Source organism: Pantherophis guttatus, chromosome 4 (assembly GCF_059756535.1).
Source record: "Pantherophis guttatus breed Tessera chromosome 4, ASM5975653v1, whole genome shotgun sequence".
In the NCBI taxonomy this organism is placed as follows: domain Eukaryota; kingdom Metazoa; phylum Chordata; class Lepidosauria; order Squamata; family Colubridae; genus Pantherophis; species Pantherophis guttatus.
In genome coordinates, this window is record NC_142066.1 from 37854969 (window position 1) to 37866891 (window position 11923).

General features: G+C 37.8%; 1 protein-coding gene across 1 annotated transcript; it reads right to left on the reverse strand.

Annotated features, from left to right (window-relative positions):
* Positions 1–2004: 2004 nt before the first annotated feature.
* Positions 2005–10910, reverse strand: LOC117668790 (olfactory receptor 13G1-like). Its single transcript, XM_087893628.1, has 3 exons — positions 10818–10910; positions 9441–10393; positions 2005–2527 (listed from the first exon to the last, which is right to left on the reverse strand). Exons 1-3 carry the CDS (start codon positions 10908–10910, stop codon positions 2005–2007), a joined length of 1569 nt encoding a protein of 522 aa, XP_087749754.1.
* Between the last annotated feature and the right edge of the window lie 1013 nt (positions 10911–11923).

The following is an 11923-nucleotide window of genomic DNA, read 5'->3' on the forward strand; positions in this document are numbered from 1 at the left end:
AGCAGTTTGCATGGAAAACAAAGATGATAACTAAAAATATGACAACAAATCAAAAAGTAGAATTAGAAAGAGTAACAGGATGTGAGATAGTTAAAAAGGTTAAATATTTAGGAGTTTATATTACAACTTCAAATGGGAAATTATATAAGTATAATTACGATGTGTTATGGCATAAAATACAGACAGAGATGGATAACTGGAAAAAATTACAATTGTCCCTGCTGGGAAGAGTAGCAATAGTAAAAATGAATGTTCTGCCTAAGTTTTTATTCCTCTTTCAAATGATACCAATACTTAAAAAAGATGTGAATCTGGAAGAATGGCAGAGGGGTATTAACAATTTTGTTTGGGCAGGGAAGAAACCAAGGATAAAATTAAAAATAATGCAAGATATACGTGAAAGAGGAGGTCTGAAAATGCCCAATTTAAAATTATACTATGAAGCAGCTATTTTATTAGCAATTAGTGATTGGATTAATTTAACAAATGAAAGAATATTGAATATTGACGGATATGATTTGGTATATGGGTGGCATGCCTACCTAGTGTATGATAAGAAGGTGGATAGGACTTTTAAAAGTCATATACTAAGGAATGCTTTATTGCGTGTCTGGAAGAAATATCAATATAAATTAAATGATAAAATACCTATATGGACAGTACCCAGACACGCGATAGAGAACATAAGTATAGAACAAAAACAGGATGTAACTACCTATAAAGAAATTCTTAATATAGAGAGAGGTATATTAGAGTTGAAGCCCTTGAGTGTATTAAAAGAAGAAAGGGTAATTCAAACTTGGTTTCAGTATGGACAATTACAAGCTAGATGGAGAAAAGATCAGAAAATTGGTATTACACAAAATGAGGGAAACTTGGTAAAACAAATTAGAGACCAGAGTCAAATGCATATAAAAAGGTTGTATAATATATTGATAGAAGCAGAGTTAGTTAAGGATTGTATGATAAAATGGGCACAAAACTTGAAAAATCAATAATGATGGAGACATGGGAAAAAAATATGGGTAAGAAATGTAAAATTTACGCAAGTGCAAAATTTGAGAGAAAATTTTTACAAAATGTTTTATAGATGGCATTTAGATCCCACAAAGTTAGCTTGCATGTATCCGAATTTACAATCTAAATGTTGGAGATGTGACTGCAATGATGCTACTTATTTCCATGTATGGTGGACTTGTAAAAAGGTTAAGGCATTTTAGATAAAAATATGGTGGATTATTCAAAATATCCTTAAAAAGAGGATAAAGTTTACGCCACAGCTGTTTTTGTTGGGTATAATTACAGACTGTATGGTTATAAAAACTAATTTGATCTTGAATTTAATAACTGCAGCAAGATTGTTGGTGGTGCAGTACTGGAAGAAGGAAGATTTGCCTACTATTCAAGAATGGACATTAAAAGTAGCAAACTTAGCAGAGATGGCAAAAATTTCAGCATATTTGAAGGACCATTTAAACGAGAAATATATGTTGGAATGGAGAAGATGGATTGATTATATTCAAAGGAAATATTGGACTAAAAAATTTCAAGTAGTTTATGAATGAATAAAGAGATGTTATTAAGTATCTAAATTTAGCTTAGTAAAAGTGGAGTTAAAGTACAAGGGGAGGTAGGAAGCTACAGTTAGTTAGATTATGTTAGATTAGGATTGTTTAATGTTATACCCTGTATTTTGCTCTGGGAAGCTGGGAGGGGGTGGGTGGGAAGGGGGAGGGTTGGGGAGGGTGGGGGGAGGGGGATATATTTGTAAAACTTTTTAAAACTTTATTATTATTATTAATAATAATAATAATAAAAAAGCAGTTTGCATGTCAAATTGAAAAATGTGTTCCCCATGTGTTGCTGCGGTGACCAAAGCAGCCGTCACACTTTCTGCTCTCATGGTGGGGGAGTAGGCTTCATCAAAGTCCTGTAAGTAGCGCTGTGAGTAGCCTTCTGCTATTAACCGGGCCTTATAAAGGAGTTTGGCTTGACCTTGTAGACTCAACGGGTGCCAATTGCCTTCCTCTGTTTGGGGACTTCCATGGGGATGAAGAGTTTCATTTTTTTGAGACTGTCCATTTCTCGCTCCATTGCCACCCTCCACCTGCGCTGTTCTTCCTCGGGAAGCCAAAGGACATCTGTGTATGTTTTAGGGGCCATGGTAATGCTGTTGACTGAGGCCACACATCCAATGTCCAACCTTTTGGGTGGCACCCCTTTATTGGAGTGTTTTGACCATCTGGGGAATTGCCACTCACCATTATCACTGTCATCCAGAGCATTGGTGTCAGAATTGGAGCTGCCGGATGCATCTTTCCAATTGAAATGAGGCGGGCCTCTGTCCCAGCCGCTGCAAAGATATGGACGTTTTGGTGAGGCAGAAGGTGTGAAGTCACCCAGGAATTGCTTGTTCAAATTGTCAGAGTCAGGTAGGGATTCATCACCATCCGGATCTTTGCTGATCTGTAGTTTGGAGTATGTTGGTTCATCCTCTTTAGGTGGTGCTGGTAGTTCAGTGTCATTCCTAATAGGGGAATAACTGGGTTCATTGGAATGAATTCTTGACCAATTTGACCACTCCTCAAAGGAAGCTGATCTTGAGACAATGACAAGGTTATTTTTGTCTACAATCTACAAATCTACAATCTATAAATCTAGCAGCCTTGCATAACCTATAAATCTGAGCCTCCTCGATGCCTTGCCCCCCTTTCTTCTTAGGTGCTTGGGAATATGGATCCAGGCATAGGAACCAAAAATTCTCAGGTGTGAGAGGCAAGGTTTTCTTCCATGGACCAGGAAGTATGGGGTTTGGTTAATGGCACTACTCCATATCCTGTTGACTAGATAATTAGCTATTTTGACCACTTCTGCCCAAAAACCTTGGCTCATGTCAGCATCTGCAAGTAAGCAGTTCATGACATTCTGCAGCACGCCATTTCTCCTTTCTACAATGCCATTCTCCAAAGGCGTTTGAGGCAATGATTTAAAATGGAGGATACCTCTCTCCTTCATCCACTTTTCAAAAGTCCTGGGTGTAAACTCAGTTCCCCTATCGCTCTGCACCTGAGTGATGCACACCTTGTGTTGCATTTGGATCTGGTTGTAAAGATATTTGAAGTTGGTAAAGACTTCAGTTTTGTCCTTTAAAATAAATGCATGGCCATAACGAGAGTAATCATTGACTACCATTAAAAAATAATGCCCCTTGCCAAGGGAGGGCCTAAAAGGACCAACCAAATCCATGTGTACCAGGTGATAAGGGTACCTTGCACATCAGAAGAAGCCTTAGGTATAGCAGCAGTTTTTGATTTGGCTGCCTTACAGATGGCACATTCCAAATAGGTATTACAATTCTTTATCTTAAGGCCATCGGAAAAATCTTGCATTTTCCTAATAACCGGGAAGCTGGCAGTGTAAAATATGTGCACAATCCAAATGTAAAGGTTTACCCATGCACACTTTGTCAACCTGACAAAGTTCTGTATAAAAAGAAAGATCTGTGCAACACAACTATAAAATGAACTGGTCTTTCTTCCAGTCCAAAGACTATAAGTGTGCAGATTGAAATAGAGAACACATTCACTAAGGACAAATTTGCAATGAAAAAGTACATGGGTCTGTGGAGTTTCTTCCCAGGGAAGATTCTGGAAAAGATAATGAAGCAATGAATCAGCAAATATCTAAAAGCAAACAAAGTAATAACCAAAAGCCAAAATGGGTTTGTCAAAAACAGATCATGCCAGACTATTTTTATTACATTCTTTGACAAAGTGACAAAATTAGTGGATCAGAGGAGTACTGTTGATATAATTTACTTGGACTTCAGTAAGGCATTAGATAAAGTAGACCATAACCAGTGGTGGGATTCAGCCAGTTCACACCACTTCGGGAGAACCAGTTGTTAGAGAACCAGCAGTTTGGCAAACTGGTTGTTGGAAGAAATCATTAGGGCAGAGAACCGGTTGTTAAATTACTTGAATCCCACCACTGACCATAACCTACTACTAGATAAAATAGAAAGGTTAAGGTTAAGGTTAAGGTTTATTAAATTTGTATACCGCCCTTTTCCCGAAGGACTCAGGGCGGTGAACAGCCAAGATTAAAATACATACAATATAAAAATTAAAATAAATTAAAACAGAATTAAATCAAATTGGCTTCCTGAAATTTAAAACCCTTTACCCATAAAATAACCCATTAAAATTTTAAGCCAGCCCGGCTTGCTGAAATAGGAAGGTCTTCAAAGCTCGACGGAAAGTACGGAGGTCCAGGATCAGTTGTATTCCTGGGGGTAGCTCGTTCCAGAGGGTGGGTGCCCCCACAGAGAAGGCTTTCCCCCTGGGGGTCATCAGTCAACATTGCTTGACCAACAGCACCCTGAGAAGACCCTCTCTGTGGGAGCGGATTGGCTGGTGGGAGATTATCGGTGGCAGAAGGTAGTCTCATAAATACCCAGGCCCTAAGCCATGGAGCGCTTTAAAGATGAGAACCAATACCTTGAAGTGCACCCGGAAGATCACCGGGAGCCAGTGAAGCTCACGCATGAGAGCCCCCATGATTACCTGCGCGGCTGCATTCTGGACCAGCTGGAGCCTCTGGGTGCTCCCCAAGGGGAGCCCCATGTAGAGAGCATTGCAGTAGTCCAGGCGAGAGGTGACGAGGGCGTGAGTGACTGTGCATAAGGAGTCCTGATCCAGAAAGGGACGCAACTGGCATATCAGGCGAACCTGATAGAAAGCCCCCCTGGCCACGGCTGTCATATGCTCTTCTAAAGACAGCCATGCATCCAGGAGGACTCCCAAGTTATGAACCCTCTCTGTGGGGGGCCAATGACTCACCCCCAATAGCCAGCGATGGCACCATTTGGCTATATCGGGATGCCAGCAGCCACAGCCACTTGGTCTTGGAGGGATTGAGTCGGAGCCTGTTCCTCCCCATGCAGACCCGCACGGCCTCCAGGCACTGGGACATCACTTCAAGGGCATCATTGGGGTGGTCTGGGGTGGAGATGTACAGCTGAGTATCATCAGCGTACAGATGGTACTGCATCCCAAATCCACGGATGATCTCACCCAGCGGCTTCACATAAATGTTGAACAGGAGAGGTGACAGGACTGACCCTTGTGACACCCCACAAACAAGGTGCCTCAAGGTTGACCTCTGCCCCCCAGCCAACACGGACTGTGACCGGTTGGAGAGATAAGAGTAAAAGCACCATAGAACGGTGCCTCCCACTCCCAACCCCTCCAGCCGGCGCAGCATAATATCATGGTCAATGGTATCAAAAGAAAAATGTGGGTTAGACAGCATCACCACCAGATGGTGGTGATGGTCATTTGTAACTGACTGGCCAACCGCACTCAACATGTAGTTCTCAGTGGAACTGCATCTACATGGAAGGAAATATGCAGTGGAGTACCCCAAGGCTCTGTTTTAGGTCCAGTACTCTTCAACATATTTATCAATGACTTGGACAAGGGATAGATGGGGAACTCATCAAATTTGCAGATGACAGCAAGCTGGGGGAATAATCAATACTCCAGAAGATAGGCTTAAGATATAGAAAGATCTTGACAGACTTGAACATTGGGCTAACAAAATGAAATTCAATGGTGAAAAAAGTAAGATTCTACATTTAGGCAAGAAAAACAAAATGCACATTTACAGTATATGTGGTACTTTGCTCAATAGCAGTAACTGAGAAAGGGATCTTGGAGCGCTAGTGGACAACCATTTAAATATGAGCCATCAGTGTGCAGCAGCTTTCAAAAAAGCCACCCCAGTTCTAGACTGCATAAAAAGAGGGATAGACTCAAGATCAAATGAACTGTTAATACCACTTTATAATGCCTTGGTAGTAATGCCACACTTGGAATACTACATTCAGTTTTGGTTGCCACGATTTAAAAAAAGATGTTGAGACTCTAGAAAGAATGCAGAGAAGAGCAACAAAGATGATCAGGGGACTGCAGGCTAAAACATATGAAAAACGGTTGCTGGAACTGGGTATGTTTAGTTTAATGAAAAGAAGGACTAGGGGAGACATGATAGCAGTGTTTCAATATCTCAGGGGCTGCCACAAAGAAGAGAGAGTCAAGGTAATTTCCAAAGCACCTGAGGGTAGGACAAGAAGCAATGGGTGGAAACTAATCAAGGAGAGAAGCTACTTAGAACTAAGGAAAAATTTTCTGACAGTTGGAACAATTAATCGGTGGAACAACTTGCCTCCAGAAGTTGTGAATGCGCCAACACTGGAAGTTTTTAAGAAGATGTTGGATAATCATTGTCTGAAGTGGTGTAGGGTTTCCTGCCTAAGCAGGGAGTTGGACTAGAAGACCTCCAAGGTCCCTTCCAACTCTGTTATTCTATTCTGTTCTGTTCAGAATAACATGCTGGAGTTTTTTGAAAGTACAGATGGTAAGGATGAGGATGAAGTTGGCACTTAGGGCTGTAAGATAGATGAATGTGAATATGCAGAAGAGAAATATCTCCATGTAAGTTGTTGCTGATAGCCCTACCAGGATAAACTCCACTACAACAGTTCTTTGTAATCATTATGAATGGAACGTTCCTTCAACAATCAATTCAAGTACAATGTTTGGGAAGACCTATAACTGATAACCTGAGGATCTGTCTTGGCTTCATTCCATTTTTGTTCTAAGCTTTTGATGTGCACTCCTTTCTATAAATAAAGGATGTGTTTGGCTGCTTGATGTTCCCTGTTCTGGTATTTGGAAGATATGTAAGGCAGTTTTTTTTAATCAATAAGAAAGTTGTGTAATCTCATTTTGGGCTCATTATTAATTTGAAATCTTTTTCTTTTTTAAAATAAAGTAATGATATTTTTGGGAGGGAAACTTATACAGCATCATCTAGATCAGGGGTGTCAAACTTATGTCATCATGGTGGCATCACATGATGTATCGGGACTTTTTCCTCTTTGCTAAACCAGGCATGGGCATGGCCAGTGCAATTCGCATCTGGTCCACGGGCCACGAGTTTGACAGCCCTGATCTAAATGAATGGAAGTATTGCTTTGCTTAGCATTCTTTCAAAGACATCTCTGTATATTCTAGTAGAGGAAATACCTGTTATAGGAACATGCACTGAAGCATTTTTTATTATAATTCAAGGTACTTTGATTATTATATAGTGAATGTTTCCCCGCATACTCTTTAGAATAAGAATTTTTCAAGTAGACCAAGACTAGTTCCAAATCTATATACCTATGAAATATTTCTTTCCACAAAGATATTGACTTCTGGAGCTTCTTCATAATTACTCCAATCATAATAATTATTGTTCATTTTATATATTTGTGTGAGGTTCAGATCTAATGAAATTTTAATTAAAGTAGTAGTATAGAAATCGAGAGAACACAAGTCCCATGATGTCCAGAATTTTACTCTTTATATGAATAACTATGTATCTAGCTCATAATTTTGCTTGAATTGACTGTTTTGAACCAGCTGTTTGTACAATATGTTTTTTAACAAATGTACTTTTAGTGGAAATAAATTATTCTTAAGGAATAAAAAAAACCTAGATAGGCAGAAATAATGGATCTTCTTCATTTAATCCTGAAGCTAATTGATAACATTTTACTTCATTTGTTTTCCCTCTAACAGGGATTCAAACAATAATTTTAGGCTATCATTTTGCATATAAATTTCCTAGTCTGGAAACTTCCATAGAAACTCCTGAGAATAATCATGTCCGAGTATAAGACACTGCTTCCTGGACACTTTGGGGTGTACCTTATGGATTTTTGGCTGCTAATCGTGAAAATATCTTGTATTTTAACCTATCATACATTATTTTATAAAAAACTCTTCTGTTATTTTATAATGGCAATGCAAACCCTAAAGTAAGCTACACATATGAAAAAAACAAAAACAAAACATATTAAACATGGAACTTGTTATAATACCTGGATGCTGTGCATCTGGATTTGGGGGAATAGATTTAAAGTTAATCCTGACAAGGCTTAGGGGCAGCCGATATTTGGGCTACCTAGTTTTAGGTATTTGAATTTTTGTCTAGCAAGGACTGGCACTTCTTCAATTGGTACACTTGGTGGTATCTTGGTCTGTCAGTTCTGCTCAAAGACCAGATTGTAGCTGTGTCCAAGTGGACCTTTGCATAGGTGTTTCTTGTTCTATTTTCTGGACCTCAATGCCTTTCAGACAGTTATTCATACTCTAATCATCTCATGAATAGATTAGTTAAGGTATGTTATATGAGGCTATTCTTGAAGACCACTCAAAAGCTACTGTTAATCCAGAATTTAGTGCTACAGGCAGTATTAGATATATGTCATGATGTCCATGTAACTCCGCTGAATGTTGCAAATGGTTATCATTTGGATTTTGGTTGCAATTCAAGGTGTTGTTAATCAGAGATCAGGTATGGCTCAACAAGATCAAAAAGGCAGAAACCAGATTCTCGTTCTAAGTCACATGTTTATTTAGTGCTGGACAGAGTTAGTGCTGGACAAAGGTAGGCCCTCTAATAAGGCTGGAAAAAATTCAAATGCAATTCTAAGCAAGCATATATAAGTTTCTTAGTTTTACTTGGTTACCTAACAGGAACATTGCTTACTAGAGATAAGGTACAAAAGTTATAAAAATATTTGAGCTTGCATCCTGTAGTTATGATCCTGTAGTTCAACTGTAAGCTTGTAGTTTCTTTTTCAAGGTCTCCACAACTCTGAAGCCTGAATTTTATTTCTGTCATTTCAATACAAGAATCCTTAAACCAAGGTTCAGAGTTATCAGAATTTGAATCAACAGTGCTGTTTATCACTTATAAAGTCTTTCACAGCATCGACCCTGGTTGTATAAGAGAGCATCTTTCTGTAGTTATTTCTGCTCTGAGTCCCATTGCTTAAGCAGTGAGAGAAAGCATGCCTTCTCCCTTATGACAGCTGCCTTGTGAAATGATTTATCCCCAGAGATAAAGATGGTTCCTATATAGATCATATTCAGAAATCTATTAAATATTCTCCCATGCTCTGGGATAAAGTAAATTGAGCTATTGTTGGACGAATTTTCTTGATTGTATGTTGTTTCTAATGCCACTCATAATTTTTCCTTGTGTTTTTGTACCAATTTGCCTGTTAAATTTTGCAAACTGAAGTATGTTGCAGTTTTAATTTTAGTGGTTGCTAGAGTAACATAAAACTTCATTAAGGGGTCAAAACATTCATTTGAATATATATATATATATATATATATATATATATATATATATATATATATATATTTGTGTTATCAATTAACTTTGCAAACACACATCTATGTGTACGCATGAGCATGTACATATGCGTGCATATATATTTTCTGATTAAAAATTTGCAATATATGCATTATATCTATTCATTAGAAATTCTGCTTTTCCAGAATTACACTGTAGAATATAGCTCAGTATTGAATCACTTGAGCAGTCCAATTGTCTTTGTGAGCACTCTCAATCCTTCCTTGAAATCTTTGTTTCTCAGTGTATATATGATTGGATTAGCCACAGGAGTTACCACTGAATAAAGAAGAGCAATTTGTTTGTCTTGGTCTAGAGAGTAGGCTGAAGAGGGCCTGATGTAAGTATAGATGACAGAAGAATAGAAAATACTGACTACAATAAAATGTGAGGAGCAGGTAGAAAATGCTTTTTTCTTCCCTTCAGTGGAACGGATTCTGAAGATAGCTCTTATTATAAACAAATATGATGTTAGAGTCAATCCACAACAACCAATCCCAAATATAACATCTGAGGAAGATAAAACAATCTCATTTAGAGTTATATCTGAGCATGAGAGGTGCAGCAATGGAGGTATATCACAGAAGAAATGATTGATAACATTGGAGTCACAAAAAGACAACTGCAATATAAGTCCAGAATGTGTAGAGGAATTGACCAGTCCTACAACCCATACTCCAATAGCTATGGAAGCACACACCTGCTTCCTCATGATCATAGTGTACTGCAAAGGGTGACAGATAGCTGCATAGCGATCAAAAGCCATAAAGGAGAGAAGCAGAAGTTCTGTTCCTAAAGCCCATATAAACAGATAGCCCTGTGCAATGCATCCATAAAATGAGATGGTCTTTCCTCCAGTCCAAAGACTATAGAGCAATTTAGGAGTTGTAACTGAAATAGAGATTACATTCACTAAGGACAAATTGACAATGAGGAAGTACATTGGCGTGTGGAGTTTTTTGAAACTACATATGGTAAGGATAAGAATGAAGTTGGCAGTGAGGGCTGTAATAAAGATGACTATGAATACCCAGAAGAGGGGAGTCTGAATTTCAGTTGTTGTAGATAGCCCAACCAGGATAAACTCCAGTATGGCACTCTTGTTCTTTATTTCAATATTGTTGTAGCTGCTATCCTAAAGAGAACATGATTTACTATAATGATCAACATAGTTGCATAATTCAATAATTTATCTAGCTATATTTCAGTTCCTTCTTACCTCTTTTAATTTTCCATCAAAAATTGAAATCTAATTATTTTATGTGGTTATTTTAAAATATGGAAAATCTTCTACTCTTAGATTAGTTTACAATAGTGATGAACCTGGGTCTTTCTGAACCCCTATGGTTCTGGTAGTATCAGTGATAATCAACAGAACTGGAATCCACTAAATTCTTAACAATTTTTTAAAATAATGTTTTTAGTATATTTTAGGAATGTGGAATAATAAATAAATAGAAGCTTTAGTGATAAAATGAGGTTTCTAATACCACTTACTATTTGTAACATAACATTTTAGCTGTTCTAGCACTGAAAATGTAGGTGCTAAATTTCTTTACCTCCACTGGGTTTATTTTCACTGTTAGAGACAAAAAAAATGTAACTGTAGTATTATATAGAATCATATGAATTGTTCGTTCATGTTTTGCCATTATATGATAATTCTACTTTTTTAATTTATTAATTCTGTTTAGATACTTTGTACAAAAGAGAAGGAAGATGAAAAAGTTAAGATATGACATGAAGTGAAATGATTGCCTTCATCTCTATTTATTCTTACAGATAGAAGAATAAATAGGAAGCTCTTTCCTATGATGGAAGCTGTTTCTTATTATTTAGGAGTATGCTTACTTGTTTAATTTTTCCTGAACTGACATTTGGAAGATAATAGTTGCTTTCTATGAGTATGAATGAAGGATTATATTAATGTTTTTTTAAATATTATATTAATGTGGACATTTTGAAATACTTAGTGAAATAAAGTGATTATACCTCTAGAAGAGGGACCATAAAAGAATCCCAGGAGTTGAAATCCACACATTTTAAAGCTGACAAGCTTGAGAAGCACTGATCTAAATAATATTTATTTGTATTTATTTATCATTTTTTTCACTGTCATCTAATGGTTTAGATAACTTCAAGATAAAGCAATATATTACAACAATTATAAATATAAAAGGGATTAAAATTATAAAAATTAAAACAACTAAAAAAACAGGACTGTGGAAAGGAGAGGTAGGGTACCTACTCTGAACCAACTACCTCCAGCTAGCAGCGTCTCCTTCAGGATCCATGCCAACTGGCATAGCTAGCTTATAAGGCTTTTTAGGGGGCAAGGGACAGATTTTACCTCCTGAGTCAAGATGCTCCAAACATCAAGAACCATGACAGAAAAGGCTCTTTTCCTCAATTCCACCAGAAAATTGACTGATGGGAAGAATCCTTTTGCCAACACGAGTGGGGCAAGCCAGTCTCATTTAGAAAAGATTGTTGCACAAATATACTGAACCCATGACATAAAGACATTTAAAGGTAATAACCAGAGGTGGGTTTCAGCAGGTTCTGACCAGTTCTGGAGAACCTGTAGCAGAAATTTTGAGTAGTTCAGAGAACTGGTAAATACCACCTCTGACTGGCCCTGCTCCTAATTATTCTCTGCCTCCCA